This window comes from Bos grunniens, chromosome 24 (assembly GCF_055505025.1).
Source record: "Bos grunniens cultivar Pamir isolate PY7600 chromosome 24, Bosgru_T2T1.0, whole genome shotgun sequence".
Classification (NCBI taxonomy): Eukaryota; Metazoa; Chordata; class Mammalia; order Artiodactyla; family Bovidae; genus Bos; species Bos grunniens.
The window spans coordinates 43,425,440-43,449,935 of record NC_141188.1 but is presented as its reverse complement, the minus strand read 5'-3'; the positions used below and the strand labels follow the sequence as shown (position 1 = coordinate 43,449,935).

Genomic DNA, 24,496 nt, shown 5'->3' with positions numbered 1-24,496 from the left:
AACCAAAAGTGTAGTCAACCTTGGGAAAGACCCCTCAACCACACAGAAATACAAACCCAATATAATCCACTGAAGAAAAATATTTTCAGGGGGCACACACATACAGATGAACACACTACCTCAATCTTGGCACAAAATTTAGTATTAGCTAAGTTTTACTCACATAGGCTATAAAAGGTTTATGTAAAACATAAACTTGATGAAGATAATCATGTTAGTAATTTCCTTCTACAAATAACATTAATTTTAAATTAAAGCCCTGCCTTAACATGAATAAGATGAAGCTACAGGGCTGAACAATGTTGTTCATGATTTATCAGAAAAGAAAAAACAGATATATATATATATATATCTTTTTTTTTCCACAAAAGAGTTGGACATGACTTAGTGACTAAACAACAACAATAACCAAAGATGCAAAACTGAAAAATACTTTTCCTTTTCTTAAAAAAACTGAACATTCTGGAGAACAGTATTAGCAGGCATGACCTTAGCCCTACGAACAGAGAATCAATTTTAAAAATGAATGATGACTGTTGTTTAATTTAGCAAATAGATTTGAAAGGCTTTGCTACATGTTGTTGTTGTTTAGTCGTTCAGTTGTGTCTGACTCTTTGAGACCCTATAGACTGTGGCCCACCAGGCTCTTCTGTCCATGGGATTCTCCAGGTAAGAATACCTGTGTGGGTTCCCAACTCTTTCTCCACTTGCTACGTATAGACGAGATAAACTCAGCATTTAGTGTTCATTCCCAGCAACCACTGTTGCACCGTACTATGCAACCTCATCCCAGGCTCCAGGCAGGACTCAGGCAGTGAAGTCCCTGCTTTGGTCTTTCCAGAACAGAGAGAGGCCATAAATGGCACCCGCGTTCTAAAGGGGGCTCCTACCTGCTTGGTAATGTCGTACACTATGACAGCCGCCGCAGATCCGCGATAGTACATGGGGGCCAGGGAGTGAAACTGAGGAACAAGGGACAGTTTTAGGCCAAGGTAAGCATGTTTATACAATCCCACATGACCATAACATTATCATTCTACATCAGCCCCACAGGATCCCTGGATTCCCCCGCAGGACTTCCCCAGGACTCAGATAATACATTTTCCTCCACCACAGCTCATACCCTTGTGATTTACAGACCGTGAAACTCACTCTTGGGCCTGGCCAAAAATAAATGTTATTATCAGTGTGGCTATCCTAGGAATTTTCTTTTCTTTACTGCTCTTTGTTTATCTTATATGATGGACCAGGACAATCTCATTAGGATGATACAACAATAAGATGTCTACTAAGGACACAGATCACACAATCTGGGGCCAGCCTCTAGGGAGGAACACCTCAGCTGGGGCACCTCGGCCTCTGCCCTCGGGGCTGGGCAATTCCTACAAATTCTCAACAAACGGTGAGAGAGATGAGCTTTGCTCTAAACGTGAACAGAGCAATCATCGCTGGTCAGAACCACTGACCCCCAAGAACCACTTATCCCCAGGTAGGATGGATACATATCGCGGGGACACACACAGATTTTATGTCTATTTTGAAGAATATACTTTTAAACATATTTGAATATATCTGAAGAATACTTCACAGAGGGGTTTTGAAAGACAATGAGAAAAAGATAACAGCTCAATAGAAAAATGAACAGAGGATATAGATAGATGAATCACAGAGGAAGAGTTATAAATTGCCAATAAATATTTTTAAACATGTCCAATGATAATAGAAGAAATGAAAACAAAAGCAATGATGGACTATTAATTTATTAAGTATTAAAAAGTCATCATAACTGGAGTTGGTGTGGCTTTGGGGAGGGAAGCACTTACTCATCCACAAGAATGTATTTAAAGATGTGACTTCCGAGGGAACTCCCTGGTGGTCCAGTGGCTAAGACTTCACAGTCCCAATTCAGGGGGCCCGGATTCGAGCCCTGGTCAGGGAACTACATCCCGCATGCCGCAACAAGGGGCCCAGCACACCACAACGAAAATCCTGTAACCTACTACTAAGACCCAGCGCAGCCAAGTAAATGAATAAATAAATATTTAAAGGAGAAAAAATAAAAAGAACTGCTTACGGAAAGTCAGACAAAGACAAGTATCTTATGATGTCACTTATATGTGGAATCTAAAAAAAACAACACAAATGAACTTCTTTACAAAACATAAACTGACTCACTGACATAGAAAACAAACTTACGGTTACCAAAGAGGAAAGCTAGGAGGAATAAGTCAGGAGTTTTGGATTAACATATATACACCATGCACACAGGCTAAGTTGCTTCAGTCATGTCTGACTCTTTGTGACCCTATGGACTGTAGCTTATGTGATTAAACTTATGTGTAGCTTATGATGAATCTATGTGATCCTCCAGGCAAGAATACTGGAGTGGGTCACCATTTCCTCCTCCAGGGGTTTTTCCCAACCCACATCTCTTGTGTCTCCTGCATTGGCAGATGGATTCTTTACCACTGGTGCCACCTGGGAAGCCCCATATACACACTACTATATATAAAACAGTAGATTCAGAGGGATATGTGCTTGCTAAGTCGCTTCAGTCATGTCCGACTCTTTGCGACCCTGTGGATCATAGTCTGCCAGGCTCCTCTGTCCAAGGGATTTTCCAGCAAGAACCATCTCCTACTCCAGGGGATCTTCCGAACCCAGGGATCAAACCCATGTCTCTTATATGGATTTATATATATGTATAAAAATCACTTTGCTGTACACCTGAAAGTAACATAACGCTGTAAATCTCCAATATGAAATAAAAATCAAATTTAAAATAATAAAAATAAAAGCAGCCATATTTGCTAGAGAGTCGGGGTTGGGGGGAGCAGGGAGGGGAGGAAGGACAGACATTTTCCCAGCAAACAATAAAACCATCATTTGTTTACTTCCTGAGCAATGCTTTTCACTGAACCAACACTGGCCAAGTTGAAATGATCCTATCTGGAAACTGGACGCCATGTCCACTCCCGAGGTTCCCCTCTACTGCAGGATGTTAGCACGGCCTCACCAGGCCCCTGTCCCAGCCTCTGGCCCTCGGGCGAGTCTCCACTCCATGAGAAGCTGCCCTGCACCCGTGTGGTTTTCAGAAGGGGGCACATGTTACACGGAGCTCAGGATGGACACAGGAGTTCCCAGCAGGAGGGCCCTGGCCACTGACCATGACTCACTGAGGACAGAGCTTTCCATCAGCACTGACTACCCAGCTCTGGGCTGTCCTTGTCAGCCCTCAAACATCTATTTTTAGTCCATTTTTTGGCAACCCACTCCAGATGCAGAAACCAAAATCAGAATCCCTGCCATAACGGAGGAAAAGGCCATGTATTTGCTAGACATTCCTGCTTTGCTAATGGAAAGGAATAAAGTGTCCCTGCAGCCCAATTACATAAAATGCCCATTTTTCCAAAACAGCCTCCATCTAAGAAAAGTCCACTTAAACACTTGAAGTAGGAGAGGCAGTACCAAATGTACATCTCGAAAATCGAGACACTCGCGAACTCAGACACAAACTGTGGATCTTCTAAAATTGTTCTCAGCAGTAATGCCATGGAGTGAATGTGGAACAGTCAGTGGTCTACAGGTCTCATGAATTATTGATTAGAGCTTTCTATATAATGCATTACTTGCTGTTTCCTTCCTCCAAATGGAAGCATTTTGAAATAAATCCGGGGGTGAAGCCACTTCAACTTTATTGCCGGGGACTTGGGGGTTTTAAATGAGCTAAAGTTCGAGTCTCAGTTCTAAAACCCAATAACGCATTGACCAAAGGATGTTTGTGGAGGACAGAAAGATAAATCACATCTCGCCTACAATGTGTATGCTTCCCCCACAAATATAAAACAAAGGCACCACAAACAGCCTCAGTATTCAACATGACATCATTCCATTTCCATGAGGTCGGAATTAAGACTGATGAAACACTTGAGTAAAAGATTCTTCTAGAAACCAAGTGCGCAATCACAGGAGGTTGACAAAACTTATCAAAACAACTCACCTTGAAAGGTTATTTGAAAATCAGCGCAATAGAGGTCAATTCGAAATCCCTTCCTCCCTAACTATATCTAGAATGCCACATTAAAGAGTTCAGATAACTCTCAGGTGACATTTAATCGTTTCGAAGAAGCACAGGGCGCCGAGAACAGACAAATGTGTTCGCTCAAAAGAAATGACTGTTTATGTCCGTTTATGTGTGTGACTGTGTTGTAACTGCCGGATGTCTACAGGGTGAGGGCAAGGGATTGCCCTCCTCTGAGCGTCTTAGACCCTCAGCTTTCACAGGTGCAAAGTGCCACCCACTTCCAGCAACCACCAGAGGGATACATGGGCATGACCTTTCTGGAAAGCATCTGGACAATGTATTTACAAAGGCTTACCTACACTCCACTGGCAGAGGAATGGATCCAGAAGATGTGGTATATATATGGGCTTCCCGAGTGGCACTAGTGGTAAAGAATCCACCAGCCAATGCAGGAGACTAAGGGACGAAGGTTCGATCCCTGGGGCACACAATGGAATATTATTCAGCTATTACAAAAAGAACAAAATAATACCATTTGTAGCAACATGGATGGACCCAGAGATTATCATACTGAGTGAAGTAAGTCAGACACAGAAAGACAAATCCATATGATATCATTTATATGTGGAATCTAATTTTTTAAAAAGATACAAATGAACTTACTTAAAAAACAGACTTATAGATATTGATAACAAACTTACAGTTACCAAAGAGCAAATGTGAGGGAGAGGGATAAATCAGAAGCTTGGGATAAACACATGCACACTACTATATATAAAGTAGATAACCAACAAGGACCTACTGTATAGCACAGGAAACAGTACTCAGCATTCTGTGATAAGTAAGCTACATGAGAAATGAATCTAAAAACGAAAGAATATATGTATAACTGAATCATGTTGCAATACACCTAAAACTAAGACTACATTGTAAATCAACTCCAGTAAAATTAAAATTAAAAAAAAGTCTTGAAACATTCGTACACTGTGACTCAACAGTTTCACTTCTGAAGGGGATGATCAGAGGTGGCCTCAAAGAAACCATAATTGGTTGGTTTAATAGCTGGAATACTGGGCAGCAATTAAACTCAAGTTTCTGAAAAATATTAAATGGCATAGAAATCAAGACGGCTCAGTATTTCCCAAGGGGAGTGTCCTGCAGAACACTGTGCCCTTGAAGTGCTTTTTGGAGAGAAAGGTTTCTTGGCCAAATAAGTTTCAGGAACTGCTACATACTAAAACTTTTGAACCATGTGTTGGAGAAGATTCTTGAGAGTCCCTTGGACAGCAAGGAGATCAAACCAGTCAATCCTAAAGGAAACCAACCATGAATATTCATTGGAAGGACTGATGGTAAAGCTGAAGCTTCAATTCTTTGGCCACCTGATGTGAAGAGCTGATTCATTGGAAAAGACCCTGATGCTGGGAAAGACTGAGGCAGGAGAAGGACAACAGAGGATGAGATAGTTGGATGGCATCACCGACTCAATGGACATGAGTCTGAGCAAATTCCGGGAGACAGTGGAGGACAGGGAAGCCTGGCATGCTGCAGTCCACGAGGTTGCAAAGAGTCGGACACAACTTAGCAACTGAACAACATATTATAATGCTTCCCTGGAGTTCACAAAGTATTATTGGTACATGAAAGGCTCTGAAATTTTCTATAATAAAGAAACTTATTTATTTTGCTTTCACTCAGAATTCTTTATTTTCTACCTTTTTTCAAGCAATATTTCTTAACATCTAGGGACCTAGTGAGTGTCCTGAGAACCCACTTTAGGGGCACAGGGTGAAGAGATCTCGACTCAAGACAGGGTGCTGACCTGCATCTGGCTCAGTACCAGTCTGGGTTGGGGTAGGCAGGGGTGGGTGGTGACAGCTAAGGTTTTCCCAGCTCTGTGAGGACTCATGGTCAAGGTCAGACAGACTCTGGATGGAACTCTCGCCCCGCTCTTGCCTCACCTGCAACACAAAGCTCCCTTCATCCCATTCCACAGTGTTCTGTGTGCACACACGCACAGTCAGCACACAGTGGAAAGAACCATTCCAGGAAACCCAGTCCTTTAGACCACCCAGTCGACTTTAGGCAGAATTCCTTAACATGGGTTTGTGGCATCATAAATTCCGTAGAAGCAATGTTCTGCATGTCAAGAAGGAGCAGTGATGGAAAATACATGAAGTTTCCTAAAAAGGACCAACCCCAGCTGGGCTCTGCCTCCCGGGTGAGAGTCGCCCCAGCCGAGGGCATTGGCATCAGGCCCACGAGCTGCAGGGCTCAGTTGTCTGAGGATCTCAGAGAGCGCTGGTCCCTGTGTGATGCTTTCATAGTCCGGGGGCCCGTGCCACTCTGTCCTGGGGGTGGGGGCAGCACACAAGCAGAAATCCTCAGCCTCCCCCAGAATGCCAGGGCAGTGGGCAGTCTAGGGCAGAAGCCAGAACATGTCCTGAGGTCCCTCAGGATTCAAACAAAGGGGGAAGAGGGGGAAGGGCATTCCTGACATTCCCGACATTCCCAGCTGGCAGAGGCTGAATGGAAAAACCATCACTGAATGTACCTTCTGTGCCATTCAGAAGAAGGTTTCTGAGTTTTACACAGACCCTCTCTCTCCACAGAAAGCAGAAAGGCCTATTTAATATGCCTACTCAGATGTCCTAAAAACCCAGTAATAAATAAAGTTGAATAGAAAAACCTATCAAAATGGCTGTTTCTGAATAATGCCATTACAGGCAAATCCATCACTTGTTTTCACGGTTCCTGAAAGAACTCTTTTAAAATGTTAACTGTATACACTATGTTTGCAATGAAAAGGGATTTTTTTCCCCCTTTACTTTCTTTTTTCTTTCAAAGTGCCAATGCCAAAGGATTTCCTCAGCATTCAGGAATCACATCCACAGAGCTTGCCCCTCCTCCATTCACACCTTTTCTCAGCTACCGAATCCACCCAGAACCTTCTGTAAACCCCTGTTTGGGCAGGAGCAGGAACTCAACAAACTTTCAGCAATGAAAGAGCCAATAACCCTGTGTGGATGGGCAGGCTAGATGGTGGTGGTGGTGGGGGGGGTGTCCCATTGTACAGATGAGAAAACCAAGGCTCAGGATGATTAAGCAAACTGCCCACAGACACACAGCTCTTAAAAGTCCTTAAATGTAGGTCTTCTGACCCCAAATTCCACTCTTTTTCCACGATTCAGTTTCTTCTCTGAAATGAAGCATCACTTTCAGAGGTGTAATGAAGATATGGGCTGGCACTAACTTTACTCATTCATTCAACACCCATCTACTGGACATCTGGTACATGACAGGGCCATTCTAAGCGATGGAGACAGAGGGTCAGCAGGTAGGACAATAGTCCTCCAAGATGTCCACAGCTTCATCCTTGGACCTGTGACCTCTTACAGCACAGGGCGGCCGGAGGTGGGCAGCTGGTCCTGGGAAGGGAGGTTATGCCGGGCTACCAGGTTGGGGCAGTGGCATCACACAGGGTCTTCCACATGCATCCTCTCCGATGGAAGAGGGAGGCGGGGGAATCAGAGAAGCTTGAAGATGCTCTGCTTTGAAGATGGATGTATGGGCCACAAGGCAAAGACTGTGGGCCGACTCTTCTCAGAGCCTCCAAATATGAACCTGCCGGCCCACAGTCCAGACCTGGGAGGCTGTGAACCCAGGTTGTTAGAAGGCACTACATGTGCATTACAACAGCCACGGGAAACAGAGACGGTGAAGACGCCGACAAACCCCTGTCCTTCAGAAGCGCTCACTCTCCTCAGAGTGGACGGAGGAGGTGGCTCCTTCAGGGCCGCTCTGAAGATAAAGTTCCCGCTCAGAGGACACACCTTTGTCCCCATAACAGGACATGCAGGGGCTCACAGACATGCTTTTCCACGCTACACAAAGTCTGTGTGTCTAACTTCCTTGTCAGGAACGACATTTATTGCTTGTATTTTAACCAGGGGTATGAAATCAGCTGTGTAAAAGGAAAAGAGGGAAAGCAGGGGAGGAGAGAGGCCGACCAGGTAAAGGGCATCTCAGGTTCTTAACAAGCACAACCCCAGCCGGGCCCCAAAGTCCTGCCTCCGGCCCCACCACCTGGGCTCTCTGCCCTAGGTCCCCTGAGAGTCACACGAGGAGACTGGCCTTTAGCCAAGAGGTGCAGACCCTGCCTCACAATGAGAAGTCACTTATGGCATCATGTGGATGCATGCTAAGTCGCTTCAGTCGTGTCCAACCCTATGGACTGTAGCCCACTTGGCTCCTCTGTGCATGGGATTCTCCAGGCAAGAATAGTAGAGTGGGTTGCCATGCCCTCCTCCAGGGGATCTTCATGACCCACGGATTGAACCCACATCTCTTAAGTCTCCTGCATAGGCAGGTGGGTTCTTTACCACTAGTGCCACCTGGGAAGACTTAATGGCATCACATCCCAGACTAAAGACAAACAGAAAAAGCCCTAGGAGCCAAGAGTCTTCATCCAGAGGAGCCACATCAGTCCCCAGGAGGGGGAGATGCTCTCTGGGGAGCCGAGGGTCTGTCCTGGTGGGGAGGATGCCGGAGGAAGGGGCTGGGTCCCTTCAGGCCAGCTCAGGGTTGAGACCCCCCACCCCACCACTGCTCCTGAGTCCCCATTCCCCGTCCCCTCCCCCTTCCCAGCATTCCCATCCCACCCACCGAGGGCAGAGACTTTTCAGTGTTTCCTGAAGGACTTACTGGATTTATTTTTTCAGTACACGGACGTGTCTTTCCTCTTTCTCTCCCGTCGGCAACATTCTGACACCCAGCAGGACAATTCTGCACGTAAAATCTTATTTTCCTAAATGATGCTAACACCCCCGCACAGAACAAACCCTGGGAGCCAGGTCAGTGAGCAGCTGGTTCTGCTCCAGCCCAAACACCACTGTCACACTCTTCTCCTCGGTTTCTGTCGCCGGATCTCTGCCCCTCTGGGTGACTTTTCACTAAAAAGTGACTCTTGAGGCTCCCAGGCCCCATCGACAGCCGCTGCTCTCATTTAATAGCACATCTGCAGGCCTCTGAGCCATCAGCTTCACACACAACCTTCACCCACTTTTCCTTTCTGAGAGCCTTCTTGTGGGTGGGGGGATGGAGGGAGGGCATAGTTCCCTAAGTGAGGCCTCAGTCCACACTGTGGAAGCCCTGTTCTCTAAGAAGGGGCGTTGCATGGACCCCACCTCCTCCCACTGAAGGCAGACCCCCCTCCATGGAAGTCTGTGAGGAGGGGCCAAGGGTGAAGCCCCCCGCCCTCCAGCAGCGCTGAGAGTGTAGGCTCGGTGCTGGGAGCTGGGAGCTGGCCTCTCTCTCCAGGGGCTGTAGGGCGAGTTGGGGAGAAAACAAAGATCAGCTCTTTCAGAGACTGTAAGAGGCCTCTTTCTTCAAGGAGGCCTGAAGGTCAAACTTTCCTCTGACTTTAGCCACAGCCTATGAATAGTGAACCATTTTCCTGACCACGAACTCCAGGGCCCTAAGAAAGAAGGAAAGGGAGCAGAAGTTTCTTTTGATGTTTGGAAAGAGCCTGAACTTGACCTTGAACTTGCTGTCTTCGATTCTCTTTTCCTTCCCAAGGACTCATTCTGACCCAATATTGAGGCCACGGCTTTCTCAGCTGCACCCTAGCATCTGTGATTCCGTTATGTAAGCTTCCAAGTTATGGGAGATGGGAGGAGCTGAGCCCAAGAAGGGAAATGAGCGGGCTTGCCAGGTGGCTCAGCAGTAAAGAACCCGCATCTCAGCAATGCAGGAGACTCAGGTTCTGTCCCTGAGTGGGGAAGATCCCTGAGAGAAGAGAATAGCTACCACTCCAGTATTCTTGCCTGGAGAATCCCATGGACAGAGGAGCCTGGCGGGCTATAGTCCATGGGGTCACAAAGAGTAGGACACGACTTAGCAACTAAACAACAAGCCAACTAGGAAAGACGGACAACTACAACGATGACTCTAACCAAATGAAACAAAACAATAAGATGATGTTCATTTTTTTTCCAGGTTACATTCTTAAAATAATGCTGCTCTGATGGATCGCATCAGGAAAAGGAAGTCTGACATTTTTCCTGGATGCTGACATTTTTAATGGAGTTATTCTATGGATTGTCATTGTGTTTTAAAGCAGGCACAGAAAGATTTGGAAGTATACATCTAGAAAGGTAAAGCTTCATTTCACATTGTAATATTCAGTAGCAATGAGGATACATTGGTCCCCAGTTGAAATGAAAGAACAAAAGAGGAAATCAGAGGAAACTCAGAAGGAAGGAATGAGTTGACACCCTGGCACAGAAGTCTCATTTCCCCTCACAAATCCTAACAATGGGAGCTGGGAAGACAAAGCTCGGCAGATAAATTCCCTTCTCTCCCCAGGGCTCTCTCTGAGCTCCAGTCCCTGAGAGCATCCTGCTAGAGGCTCTGCTGACCTACCACTGCCCCTCCTCACCCATCAGCATGAAGCAGAAATCAACAGGACAACCCCTGCGAACAGGACAGGGTGAACACCCCAGGAGCCGCCTCCGAGCTCCGACAGGGCCCTCTTCTCTCGAAACAACCCCCCAGTCAATGCACGAATCTCAAAGACAGTAAGCTTTTAACAAACTGGATTCAGCAATCAACTGGAAATGGTTACACTTTTTTAACCATTTTTTTTTTTACAGAGGCACTTGATGGATTACCATTTGCCACTGAAAGAACTGGAGGATGCCCATCATACAGGGCTGAACTAAAAGCAAAAGACAACATCTCAAGAATGAATGCACTCTTATACACAGAAGAAATGCTAGTTGGAAAAGATACATGCACCCCTATGTTCATAGCATCACTATTCACAACAGCCAAGACGTGGTAACAACCTAAGTGTCCATCAACAGAGGAACAGATAAAGAAAATGCGGTACTTACAAACTGTGGGATATTACTCAGACATAAAAAAGAATGAAACAACAGCTATGTGGATGAACCTAGAGATTATTATACTAAGTGAAGTAAGTCAGACAGAGAAAGACAAATATCACATGATATCACTTATATGTGAAATCTAAAACATGACACCAATAAGCTTATTTATGAAACAGACTCACAGACACAGAGCACAGACTTGTAGTTACCAAGAGGGACAGAGGGCTGAAGACGGACGATGGACTGGGAGTCTGGGATTAGCAGATGCAAGCTATTTCACACAGGATGGATAAACAAGGTCCTACTCTACAGCACAGGGAACTATATTCAATATCCTATGATAAACCATAATGGAAAAGAATATGGAAAGAATACATATGTGTGTGTGTATAACTGAGCCACTTTGCTATACAGCAGAAATTAACACGACATTGTAAACCAACTACACTTCAATAAAATTTACAACAAACAAAAAAGAGTGAATGCACTCTTCTACAAGAACAGGAGACCAGAATCCTTTTACATCTTTAGTGCTCAGAGGGAAAAGTCATCCTTGGAGAGTACAAATCTGTGCCACATCTAGTGTAGACTCAGCACCACAGTAAGTAGGACATTGACAGGAGAGCTATGTGTGCCAGGCAGACTCAGACACGGTCCAGTTTTGAGGAGTCGTCACATGCAAAGCACCGCGCTGAGCAGTTAAATCTGTCTCGATACGGTCAACTCATAAATCCAAAGAGACTGGGTTTAGCATTGTAAAAACTAAGGAGAACAGCAGTAGATTTCTACAACGATAAGGAGGGAAAATAAAATGCACTGGACTCCAGAGATTAATGAGAGAACCAATTGCAATCTGCACCAGCAACAGCAGGGAGTTTATTTTTAGCTCAAACATGAGGCAACGTCATTACAAGCACGATTAAGTCCAGCATGAAGCTGCCAAAACGACTGAAAAATTGCCATCACTGGAGCGAGAGCAGGCTGCATGGGGGGACGAGGCAAGGTCAGCCTGGGGGGAGCACGCCAGAGGGATCCATGACCACGAGGTCAGGCGGACTCTGTCCACTCAAGCTCCACAAACCTGGATTCGCCTGAAATGACCACCCAAACCCAAGCGCCCTTCCCTGGAGTACAAGAAGAAGCCCTAATATGAGGCTTATGCTTTTCAAATTATAGACACAGTGATATAGTCACAGGTATCTACAACCTGAGAGATACATTTTAGAAAAGCAATTAGAATAATTAAAAATACAGGCCTATGAAAGAAATGTTACGGTGCTTTTGCTTTGAGATGCTAAGTGGGCCAGACTCCAAACTCTGATAGTCACGTTAGAGTCAAATTTCACCCAAAGTAATTGATCTCATGACTATTAGACTAGGTAAGTCAATGTCAAGAACCCTGCTTCAATCACACAGAAATCTCCCTTTAGGGACACTTCAACACAAGTGAAAACAGCAGGTTATAAAGAATCAGGATCCTATTGATAAGAAATTATCCCACACACACACAGTCAGCTATCTGGAGAATGGCCACCTAATGTCAACAATAGAAATAATACCTGGGCCGTGGGATTTTGGATCATTTTAATTGTGCGGTTTTGTGTGCTTTTTTCCCATCAATACAGAACTATCAATCCCAGGACCCAGACTGCTCGATTCAGAGTTCTGCTTTATACCTTCTTGGCTGTGTGGTCTTGACCAGGTTACTCAACCTCTCTGAGCCGGGGTGACCTCCCCTGTGGATGGCGATCAAGACAGTCCCAGCTGAGCGCCGTGAGTGGGCTACACGCATTAGTGTAGTAAGCACGCAGTAAGCACTGAGCACAAGACCGGGGCACAGCCTAGAGGACATGCAGTGCCAGAAAGAGCCGCAACGCTGCCTCTCCGTGTAAAACAGACTTACGACACTCTGGAAGAGCTGCTGCAGGGGCTTCCCTGGTGGCTCAGTGGTAAAGAATCTGCCTGCCAATGCAGGAGACACAGCTACGATCCCTGGTCCGGGAAGATCCCACATGCCGCAGAGCAACTAAGCCTGTGGGCCATAACTACAGAGCCTGTGCTCCAGAGCCTAGGAGCTGCAGCAAGAAGCCACTGCAATAAGATGCCACTGCGCCACAACTAGAGAGTGCCCCTGCTCACTGCAACTAGAGAAAAGCCCCTGCGCGCAGCAAGGAACACCGCACAGCCAGAAACAAGTAAATAAAATTAGTTTTTAAAAAGCAGCTGCATAAGCAACTATTTCATGAGCAAAAGTAACATGGGGAAGAAGAAAACCTCTTTGCTTAAGGAACAACCCCCAACTCCAAAAACAGAAATCTAGCTGATCGCTACAGAGAACACACAGGGACATAGAGAAGAGACCCCTACACTATCACTTCCCTTGGACTCCAGCCCCCTAACTTTGGGAGTGGGTATGGCCCATGGTCAGAGAGAAAGAGGGGCCCCAGGTAGCAGCTTCCTGTGTGCTAATCTGAGTTCTCGATTCCACAGCGAAGTAGCAGATGTTCTAACAAGGGTAGCATTTGACGCCAGAAGATTCGTCCTCATTAAAGGAAAGGAAACCTCTGAGACAGCTTCATCTACAAACACTGGAATGTTCATTTTAAGAGGGGATTTATAGAAAATGAAATTCGTATAAACACACACTTGGTGTGTGAGGAGCTGATAATGAAAACGATGGATTATCCTGAGTCCTGGATTCTCCTGTGAGAGGGAGACGGTTGACAGAATCGACGAGCGAACTGAGGGGCATATTAGAGGTTGGTGAAGGCTGTGGGCTTCCCTGGTAGCGCAGTGGTTAAAGAACTCGCCTCCCAATGCAGGAGGCATGGGTTCAGTCCCTGGATTGGGAAGATCCTCTGGAGAAGGAAATGGCAACCCACTTCAGGATGCTTGTCTGGGAAATCCCATGGACAGAGGAGACTGACAGAGGAGTCTATGGGGTCGCAAAGTTGTGTCCAGGGGACACACCTGAGCACCTGAACACACATAGCAAGGGCTGTGGAGCAAAAGGGAGCGAGCTGGGGTGGGGAGTGAGGAAGTGCTAACATTCTAAGTGGGGTGGGAAGAGACGGCAACATCTGAGCTGGGAACAGACCAGGGCAAGTTCAACCTGTCTTACTCTGCGATAACCAGCTCTGGGGCCAGTTTTGATTGGTTAAGAGAAGGTACTGGTGAGCCCTGTGTTCACCCATCAAGGCCACTCCTCTCAACTCTGATAACATATGCCCTAGTTATTACATTCCCTGCTCCCCTGCTCGAGACAGTCTGTGGGTATCTATTGTTTCACCTTTTAAAATCTAGAGATGGAGCTTCTGGAGTTATCTTCTCCATAAACATTTTCAGGAACTAAAAAGAATTAGGAATAAGAGATGCGAGGAGATAGTGAAGGACAGGGAAGCCTGGAATGCTGCAGTGCAGGGGGGATCACAAAGAGCGGGACACAACTTAGGCTCTGAACAACAACAGGAATAAGACAGCCATCATCCATTATTCCTGGTAACCCAGGACCCATTCCCTCGTTTCCCAGGATGGGAACCCAGACTTCAGGAAACAAAGCCTGTCCAGCTCCCAGGCCATGGAGCTCGGGTGGAACTGAGCACAGCCACCTCCTGGGGCAAGTGCACTCCCTGGCCCCGCCAGCAGGGGCGCCACATCCCCTGAGCACACAGCTCAGACCAGGTAGAGGAGGAGCCTCCTGCCTGGGAAGAGCTGCTCTATTTTTGGGGTTGCTGAGCCAGGGGGTCAGCCTAAAAAGAAGTCAATTTCAAGGTCAGCAAGCAAAGAAAATGGAATAGAGTCGTGCAGCTTTGACAGGCACATTGGCAGGGATGGGATTCAGCCCCTTCCCGTTCCTCATGCCTAAAGAGCGTGTTTCCTTTTGTGCTTAACTCATTTGAAGCTGGGTTTCTATCACTAGTCACCAAGTCTTGCCAGATACAAAGAAACCAGTGCTGTTTGGCAGCGTTTCCCCAGGAAGCCAGCAGCAGCGTGTCCTTACCCGTTCCTGACCAGCAGTGTCCCAGATGAGGAACTTGTGAAGTTCATTTCCACAAGGCACAGTTTTGGTCATAAAAGACGCCCTGAAAAAGAGAAGCAACATTGGCACATTACCGATCACCCCCGCGACCTTCACGAAGACTCTGTTTCCAACAGGTGATGGCGGGGCCTTGGCAGGACCCCATAGGCTCTCCTCTAGGGTCCATGGAGAGGAAAGGGGACCTGTCACCCCAAAGAAGAAATCCCGCCTCTTCTGTTAGTCCAACAAGGGACTTGGGCGGGGGGAGGCAAAAAGTGTATTCAGAACACTGTGTTTCAAAACACTTATCTTCAACAGTCCTAAGACATTAGATGCTTGAAATCAGGGGAAAAAAAACTTAAGATTTTAAAAATGTATCATCACCACAATTAAGAGTGAAAACAGCAGCTGTATCCAGGCACATGAGAGTGTGGGCCTTGCAGAGGTGTAAACAGTGGTGCATACTCCCTGCTCTTTGACCCCAGCACTGACAGCAACCTTTAGAATACTGTGTCTCACCCTCATCCTGCTTGTGCAAATGCAGGGATAAAGATGGGTAGATGAACAAATACTTGTTTTCTCCATGAAAAAGGGAGGATTTGAAACTCTCAGTAGATAATGAAACACTTGATACTTTTTTTTTGCATAGTTCCTCTTAAGCTTTTTCTCAGTGCTCAGAAAAGATGTAAAAGTCTAACACAAGGAATGTTGAGTAGCCTTAGTTTTTTTTTTTTCCTGTGTGATAAAGTTTCCCATTCATTAAACAACACAAGCCTCTGACTGTGCGAGAAGCAGGCACAAGGAGCCTCCTGACGTGGTGTGGTCAGTGCACGCATCACCTGTTCACCTGTGCAGAGTTCCTGCCAAAAAATGTTTAGTGTGAATTTAATCGTGAGGATGCAATCCAGTAAATCTGGAATAGGCAACATTCTAACAGATGATGGGCCCAAATGCTTGGAGCAAGTCAATGTCCTGAAAAGTGAACAAAACCAAAGACCGGGGGTGGGGTGGGGGGGGTTGTTTTAGAATCTAGATTAAGAGAGAGGAAAGAGACAAACCCACCAAATGTACTGTATGGAACTTGACTGGACCCTGGATTAGTGGGAAAAGTACTCCAAAGTTTTGAGAACAAATGAAATTGGCAAAATGAAAATTTAGACTATATGTCAGATATGATCACTGAACCAAATTTACTTTCTAGGGACAATAAAGGTGTCCTCCTCTTGTTCTTCTCAGGATGCAGACTGGAGTTTGCAGGGGTAAGCATCAGGATGTCTTCCCTCACTCTCACGGACCCCAAGGGCCCTCACAGTCCAGCAAGAGCCAGCCCTGCCACCACTCAGTGCTCAGCCTGGTAAGATTTCCTCAATTTCTACTCTTCCCTGAGACTAAGGGCAGACCACAGAAGTTCCAGGGAGGAAGATATTCGTCCCTGTAGGTCCCATGACTGTCCCTACAATGTACTGAACACCACAGTGAATAGTCAGATTATTATTAACACGCAATTGCACTAGATGGAAATTCTAAGCATTTTTCTAAGTGATATAACCTAACATGATCAAAATCACATCTGCCGCATGACATTTCATTTCTTTAAGAGTTCTTAAACTGTACGTCCCAGCTTATTCGTCAGAGCAAATATACTCCAAAAATCAAAATCTCTTGATGACTTTTCTCATTATAAAAGCAATATTAGTACTTTATTAAAAATTAGTACTTCATTAAAAAATGTTTTTAATGAATATAAAGGAGGAACATAAAATCAGTTGTAATTTCACTACCCAGTCATAATCACTGCTAATAAGTTGATACTGTCTTCCAAATGGTGTTGACACAACTTTTATCCCCCAAGTCGATGGTACACAGATTTTGTATCTCCTGCACTTGATATATCGTGGACATCTTTCTATTTCTGTGCCTACAGATCAGCATCATTACCTGGTGACTGCATATTACACACCATGTCATGGTCCCCTATTTTTCACTATTATGACAATGGTTAAATGAATATCCTTGAACCTGAATCTTTGTGTCCTTGTACAACTATTCTTTGGACTTCTTAGAAGCATATATTCTCCACATTGCTATGCTCACCAAATGGTAGCTTGTACCTACCTCTACACCCGCTGAAATGTATGAGATGATTTTTTCCGCAAACAAGAGCCTCTCGAATCTGCTCCAGGATGACACACAGGAAATGGTATTTCATTTCTGGTTTTTGTCATGGTTGTCGTAAGTCTGACATCATTTTAGTATTTTCTCTTCAGTTGTTTTCCTTTTGTGAATCTTTAGTTCATGACCTTTGCCTACTTTTTAGCAGGTATGGTCATCCCACTTCTTGTGTCCTTTTTGACTATTTTATACCAACTTTTTGTAACAGTGTATTAAAAAAATTTTTTTTTTCCAGTTTAACCTTCGCCCTTTAACTTGGCTTATGGAACATTTTCCAAAAATGCTTTTTAAAATTGTATGTAGACAGCGATATCAACATTTTGTCTTGATGCTTATTTTTGTTTTTACATTGATGTAAGTCAGATTTTCTCAGGTGGCTCGGTGGTAAAGTAGAAAAGAATCTGCCTGCCAATGCAGCAGATGCAAGTTCAATCCTGGGTCAGGAAGATCTCCTGGAGAAAGAATTGGCAATCCACTCCAATATTCTTGCCTGGGAAATCCCAAGGACAGAGGAGCCTGGCAGGCTACAGTCCATGGGGTCGCAGAAAATCAGACACGACCTAGCGACTAAACAACAAGTCACTTACCAACTAAACAAGTCACTTAGCAACTAAACAACAAATCAGATTTTCATTCATTCTTCAATATATTCTAGGCAATGGGATAAATAACGCAGCAACTCTGCTCACAAAAAGTTCTCAGGTTTAGAAAACTAAGTTCATGCCTTTAAAATCTTAAGACTTTTATGAGCTAGGGGAAAAAAATATACCCAGACTACGCTTTTCACTTTACAGATAAGACGGAGGTAAGCCTGAGACCTGAAACGGCCTTGACCCTGGTCAAGAAAGAATCTGATGGCACAGTCAGGAGAGAAGACAGAGCCTCATGGCCACCCTGGGGGATGATGGTCACAGTCCCTCAGTTTGCTCATCTGTGAAATAGGCCCCAAATCCACCCTGCGTGATCTATGGGCAGCTTCAGGGTCAAATGAGGAAATGACAGCTGTGAAGTCCCCGTTGGTATACAGTGAGCCCTCGAGGAACAGCTCTAGTGAAAGTAGCAATGCATATCATACCACAGATATGCATGTATTCACCTATATGTGGGGCTTCCCTGGTGGCTCAACTGGTAAAGAATCTGCCTGCTAATGCAGGAGATGCTAGAGATGCGGGTTTGATCCCTGAGTCAGGAAGATCCCCTGGAGGAGGGCATGGCAACACACTCCAGGATTCTTGCCTGCAGAATCCCATGGACAGAGGAGCCTGGCGGGCTACAGTCCATGAGGTCGCAAACAGCTGGACACGGCTGAGCATGCACACACACACACATACCTATATGTGCAGACACCTCTCTCTGTTCCTGATTTCCTGCCACTAGGAGAAAGACGATTACTGTTTGAAATGAAGACTGACAACCGTTGCTCTTTTGGTTGGGTTTTTGTTTTTTTTTTTCCAGCCTCCTTGCTAGCTTTCAACTTCAGACTCTCAGGCGTCTTTGCTTCCCGAGCAATGGGGGTGAGCAATGCTGAACTGGCTTCACTACCTGCGGGAAGCAGAATCTGGCAGAGAAGAAACATGATGTCCCTGTAAAGGTCAAACTAGAAAGAGAGGTGCACACGTCTGTTCATGATGCCGACAATCTGCTTGAATAGCAGTCAGGGTTTCTCATGAGTCATCGGGTGACAAGGATGAATTTTTGGTGCAGAAACAATGCCCTTTCAGAGCCTGAGGTCTTTCCCAAGGCAGTGATCACCGTGGGAGGCGGTGGACTCCCAGTGGACTCGATGGCTGTGAGTCAGAAGCTTGCCGTGTGCCCTGCCGTGAATCTTCTCCACTCAAGGCTGATGGAGGCCGTTGCCCTGTCCTCATCCATCCTACCCAGTTCCCCAAATTGATACACTCGTTGTTTCCCTGCTGAGGAAAACCAAACCTTGTTCTCTGCAGAGAGCATGCTGTCTTTGTGGAGAAAAACACACTGGGCCAAGTACTAAGATGGTGAAAAATTAACCACCTGTGAAACAGCACAGCAGAAGCACATCTGGTAAAGGCATCCGTAGCAAGGAGAAAGCGAACAGGAAGTGCTCTCACGTCCCAGGGCTGGGGTCTGGGCAGGGCAGGGGGTAGGAGGGCAGTCCTCCCCTCCCCCTCCCAAGCATCGGAACAGAGACGCCGACACTGGATTAAGCCAGGAAAGGAAAATCAATCTGCCCACGAGCCGTGCAGACGGCTCTGCTGTGAGTGGACGCGTTCCCAGGTTTCCTGGCAGGCAGGTTCAAGCAAGACCTTCGTCCCAGATCGTCCCAGATCTCGACTTCCATCTGGAAATAAAGTCGGCGTGATCTGCAGAATAACGCACTCGGAGATCAAGGAAACAACCCGAGGCAGCAGTGAGAGCGGCTGGCGCAGGGTGGAGGGGACTGCAGGGACAGGAAGACTGGACACACCGCCCAAGTCCCTGAGTTGTGTCCAAGTCTTCACAGTCGGGACTGAGTCTCCCTGGCCGGGATGAACACCCCCGAAGGCTCAGACACTGTGACCTCTCTTAGAAGGTACTTAGAAAGGAAGAAAGGTGGATCGGAAGAACAGATGAGAACTTACCCAATGGTAAGTACCCAAGAGGTAAGTACCTCTCTTAGAAGGTACTTAGAAAGGAAGAAAGGTGGATCGGAAGAACAGATGAGAACTTACCCAATGGTCGGGCTGATGTTGTGGTCAAAGTGATCCTGGACAAATCGACACACGATGCTGGACTTCCCCACGCCAGTGTCCTGGAAGAGGACGAGAATACAGCCATGAAGACCATGGGGGCGGATTCTGACCCAGTATAAACAGAACCCAGCACAGAGGAGCTTACTTCCAGCTGGGGGGAAGTGGGATATTTTCTTCTATTTCATACCAGAAATTCTGACAGTGAAGTTGTATTGCCTTCATAAAAGAAGTATGCTAAAAGTAAATTTCAGAAACATGTGCCATCTATACACAATAATTAACCTAGAACTGACATGTTTCAATACACGTGCTTCCAGAAACTTGGAAATTTGGGGAGGGATCTAAGAAGTATGGCAACATATCACTTTGTTTTGGTAGAAACTGATTTTATTCAAACCTTTAGCACTCTAAAAAGACGTAATCTATTTTTCTAGGTATCATCCTATAAGAATGATAAATTCTAACTATTGCATGTTTATCATTTTCTCTCTAGAATCTGATGGCTGCATAAGAACCTCCAGTTTTGCTCAATTGTACAGCTCTTTCTCTGTTAAATAATTCTATAAAGCTGTTAGGAAAGGGGTCCACTCACTCACTGGAAACAGACACATGCATTTTTCTCTGTGTGTGCATGCTAAGTTGCTCAGTCGTGTCTGACTCTTTGCGACCTGACTGTAGCCAGCCAGGCTACAGTCAGGTCCAGGCAAGAATACTGGAGTGGTTGCTATTTCCTCCTCCAGGGGATCATCCAGACTCAGGAATCGAACCCGCGTTTCTTAGTCTCCTGCGTTGGCAGGCGGGTTCTTTACCACTAGTGCCACCTGGGAAGTCCCACGTGCATTTTCCTCCAGTCCTTTCCAAATCCCTTGTCAGATGGTTTAAGGAATAAAAAAAAAACACATTCACAAGGTCAAAGAGATGGGAGAAGAGACAACCATCAGACAAGTGAGGACAGAGAGGAACAGTTGGGGGAGGGAGGGTGGGGTCACTATGAAAGAAGGAGCCGGAGCCTAAGGGCCTGCAGCAGGGGGAGCAAGTCAGTCCCACCCACATTCCCTGCAGGTACCAAGAGCTGGAGGCAGTGCTAGAATCAGAATATCGGAACCAGAGGCAAGACCGCAGAGAATCACACCTAGGCGCCCCAGACACGGGATCAGGGGAGGGATGTTCTGGGAGGATGCTGGAGGATGCTGGAGGCTGACTCCAGAAAACCTGTGTCAGAAACAGGCTGGCTCACGACCCTGCACACAGCTTGGGTTGGGGCCGGGGGAGCTACTCACCCAACCCTGCCCCACCCTGTTGAAGCCCAGATGGAAGAGGCAAGTGTGTCTCCCCACTTGCAGACCCAGCTATGAACACGTGGAGTCCCCCAACTAGAGGCCACATGTGCCCCCAACCACCAGCCCCTGTGTGCAAACAGAGCTTTGGGGAGGCATTTTATTTTTTTAAACATTCTCCTTTTATTTATTTTTTTCTTTTGGCCAAGCCACGCAGCATGCCGGGGTTTTAGTTCCCTGCCCAGGGATCAAACCCATGCCCCCTGCATTGGAAGCATGCACCCCTAACCACTGGACCACCAGGGAAGTCCCTGGGGATGTATTTCAATCTTTTAAAAAGAAATACTCATCTAGGAAATACCGGAGATCTACACCCACAGAAAAGTAGAGGATGCATTTTTAGAAGATCATTCAGAAAGTAAGACGGACCCTCAGATACTAAAAACATGATGACAAAAATGGAAACTTCAAAGGGAGAGTTGGCAAGGTGAAGTCCAGAGATTGCCCAGGAAGCAGGACAAAGGAGAACAAAGCTCCTGCCCCCGCTGCCCTTTGAGAGTGGCCGCACGGCGAGGAGATCCAGGACGCGAATCTGCTAGGGGAGGACTGCAGACCCTCGAGACAGAGAAGTGAGAGGGGAAAGAGACACACCTAGCCCAAGAAGGAAAAGACAGTGATGAGCTTCTCTTCAAAGCTTCACGTTAAAAGCCCGCAGATCAAGGAGAAAATGCTGAAGCTCAGAGAAAGGTGTTTTTCTCCAGACACTGAAACATGAAATGAGATTTGAAACACCACTGGCATCTGAATTATGGGCGTGCCCTCTCGCTCCCGCACTCAGGACAATCCTAGCAAACCCGGGGCGGGAGGGCCTCGGGCTTGGGATCCTCATCAGAAGGTCATTGTCCAGAAGGTGTCACTTCCCAGAGCATGTGGCCTGCACTGGCTCTAAGCCCCGGGAAAAAGCCGCACTAGACGCTATATCTTTGCAGCCCTGGGTCGATGTGCAGAGTTCAAAGAGGTGACGACAGAAAGGAAACGCCAGCTCCTTGGACTCCAGATCGATGCGACTGCTATTTCCAGCTGCATCCCCAGGAAGGACTCAGCTAACGCTTCTCAGTGTCCCCAAACCACAGCCCCGTCCTTCCCATCTGAGCTGAGCTTAAAGTCCCTGTGAAAGAGCAGACCCCTACCACCCTGCAGTCCTCGCAGCCCCAGCGACTCTGGACAGGAAGAACTGGGCTGCACCCAGGCCTCCCCCGTACCCAGCTGGGACAATGGCCCCTTGATAGCCTCCCCCCAGCAGCAGAGCCCTTGTCCTCTAAGGGAGTGGCTGGCATCCAGGGCTCTGGCCCGAGGGGGCATTCTCATGGGCAGGACTCTGCTCCAGGGGGCACGTTTCGGAGCCCATTTACTTGCTCTGCCCAAGGGTTTCAGCTGCCAAGAGCTGACTCGTTAGAAAAGACCCTGATGCTGGGAAAGACTGAAGGCAGGAGGAGAAGGGGACAACAGAGGGCAAGATGGTTGGATGGCATCACCAACTCAACGGACATGAGTTCGAGCAAACTCCGGGAGATAGTGAAAGACAGGAAAGCCTGGAGTGCTGCAGTCCATGGAATCCCAAAGAGTCGAACACAACTGAGTGACTGAACGACGACAAAATCATCTTGTGGGCTCAGAGGTTTTGTGACAACTTGGGGATTGCCTGCTCCCGGGCCTGCCATTCCCCTGCCGGCCACCAGGGGAAGGCCCTGCCCGCGGATGGCAGATGATGGCAGAGCAGGATGCAGGGCAGTTGTCATGAATCACTGAGCTGGGTGACTTCCTTTTCCTGCAGGACCTCTTTCAGACAGTCACACACACACACAGAGGCAGGAGGAAAACGCCCCGGATCATGCCTGTCCCACAGGAAATTGCAAAGCTCTGAAGCAGCAACTCCTGGGTGGATAAAGGCATCCGAGGAACAAGAGGAGGGCTGGGAGGCACAGGCTGCTCACCCCTTCTCCTCGGCCCCGTGACTTCCGGGGGACTCGACGCCCTTGGAAGGAAGCTGGCTCCGCTTCCTGAAATGACAGGACGTTGTTACAGCCCATCCAGCCCCGAGTCTGCAGGAAAGGAGGCTGCGTGGCTTCCCTGAGGGTCACACAGCAGGCTGGAGGGTCAGAGCACAGTTTTCCGAGTCCCGTGAAAACCCTACAGGCTCTCACCAGGTAAATCAACTCCCCAACAGATGTAAATGTCTTCTTAAGGAAGTCCACTTCTTAGACCCATGAGGAGGGCCTTTACTACTGCTTTCCAGGTTCACCACCCATAAGAGAGTCATTCTTCCTAAAGACACATCTGCTAGGTCTTGCCCCAATGGGAGGGGGACGTACTGTCAGCTACCAAGGAGCCACCAGCATAAAACCAATTCTTTTCTTTTATTAATTGAGCATAGTTGATTTAAAATGTCATTCATCGTTAGTCTCAGGTGTACAGCACAGTGACTCAGTCACACACACACACACGTACATCTGTATCCATATCTATTCTTGGTCAGAGTCTTTTCCCTAATAGGTTGTGCTGCGTTGTGTGCTAACCTGCTTCAGTTGTGTCTGACTCTGTGAGACCCCATGGACTGTAGCCACCCGGGTTCCTCTGTCCGTGGGATACTGCAGGCAAGAATACTGGAGTGGTTGCCATGCCCTCCTCTGGGGGATTTTCCCAACCCGGGGATCGAATCGGGGTCTCTTCCTTCTCCTGTGCTGGCAGGCAGGTTCTTTATAACTAGCACCACCTGGGAAGCCCCTAGGTCACTTACACATCAGACCTAAACTTTCAAAGGAATCAGACAGGGTGTCAGTGCCAGGGCGACCAAGACTGCACAGGCCACCCCAAGACGCCAATAGGACGGCTGATGGCTGGGTTCCAAACTTTTAAAACTCAGGCATGCATCTTTCTGTTGACATAATGCTTTAAATAAATCATGATTCTTTCCCAAGCTTGGGCCTGCACTATAGCTCTCTACAATGAAGGCCCCAACATCCATTTATAATATTATTTCCATAGGAAACTTTATTCTACTTTCAAACTTGGGATTTCAGCCAGTACCAACCAGACTCTCAGGCCTGCAGTCCAAGCAGAACACTCCAGGAGTGAAGAGATCTTTGGGGAACATTTGATGTTCTGTTGCTAAGTCGTGTCCGACTCTTTGCGATCCCACGGACTGCAGCACGTCAGGCTTCCCTGTCCTTCACCATCTCCCGGAGTTTGCTCAAATTCATATCCATTGAGTTGGTGATGTTATTCAACCATCTCATCCTCTGTTGCCCGCCTTGGGGGACTCCTGCATTTGGACTCCAGGCATATTGCTAATAATCCCAACCCTTCTTCGGAGCAGAAGTGGACTAAACATTCACAGCGATGAT

The 24,496-nt window shown here is 46.9% G+C and overlaps 1 protein-coding gene across 1 annotated transcript in view; it reads right to left on the bottom strand.

Annotated features, from left to right (window-relative positions):
- RAB31 (RAB31, member RAS oncogene family) overlaps positions 1–24,496 on the bottom strand; it is an 81,665-nt gene that overhangs the window by 31,712 nt on the left and 25,457 nt on the right. The window contains exons 2-4 of the mRNA XM_086373197.1: positions 19,795–19,874; positions 14,918–14,999; positions 891–962 (exon numbers count right to left, since the gene is read on the bottom strand). Of these exons, the coding sequence (XP_086229323.1) occupies positions 891–962; positions 14,918–14,999; positions 19,795–19,874 (234 nt within the window). The remainder of the gene's footprint in view (positions 1–890; positions 963–14,917; positions 15,000–19,794; positions 19,875–24,496) is intronic.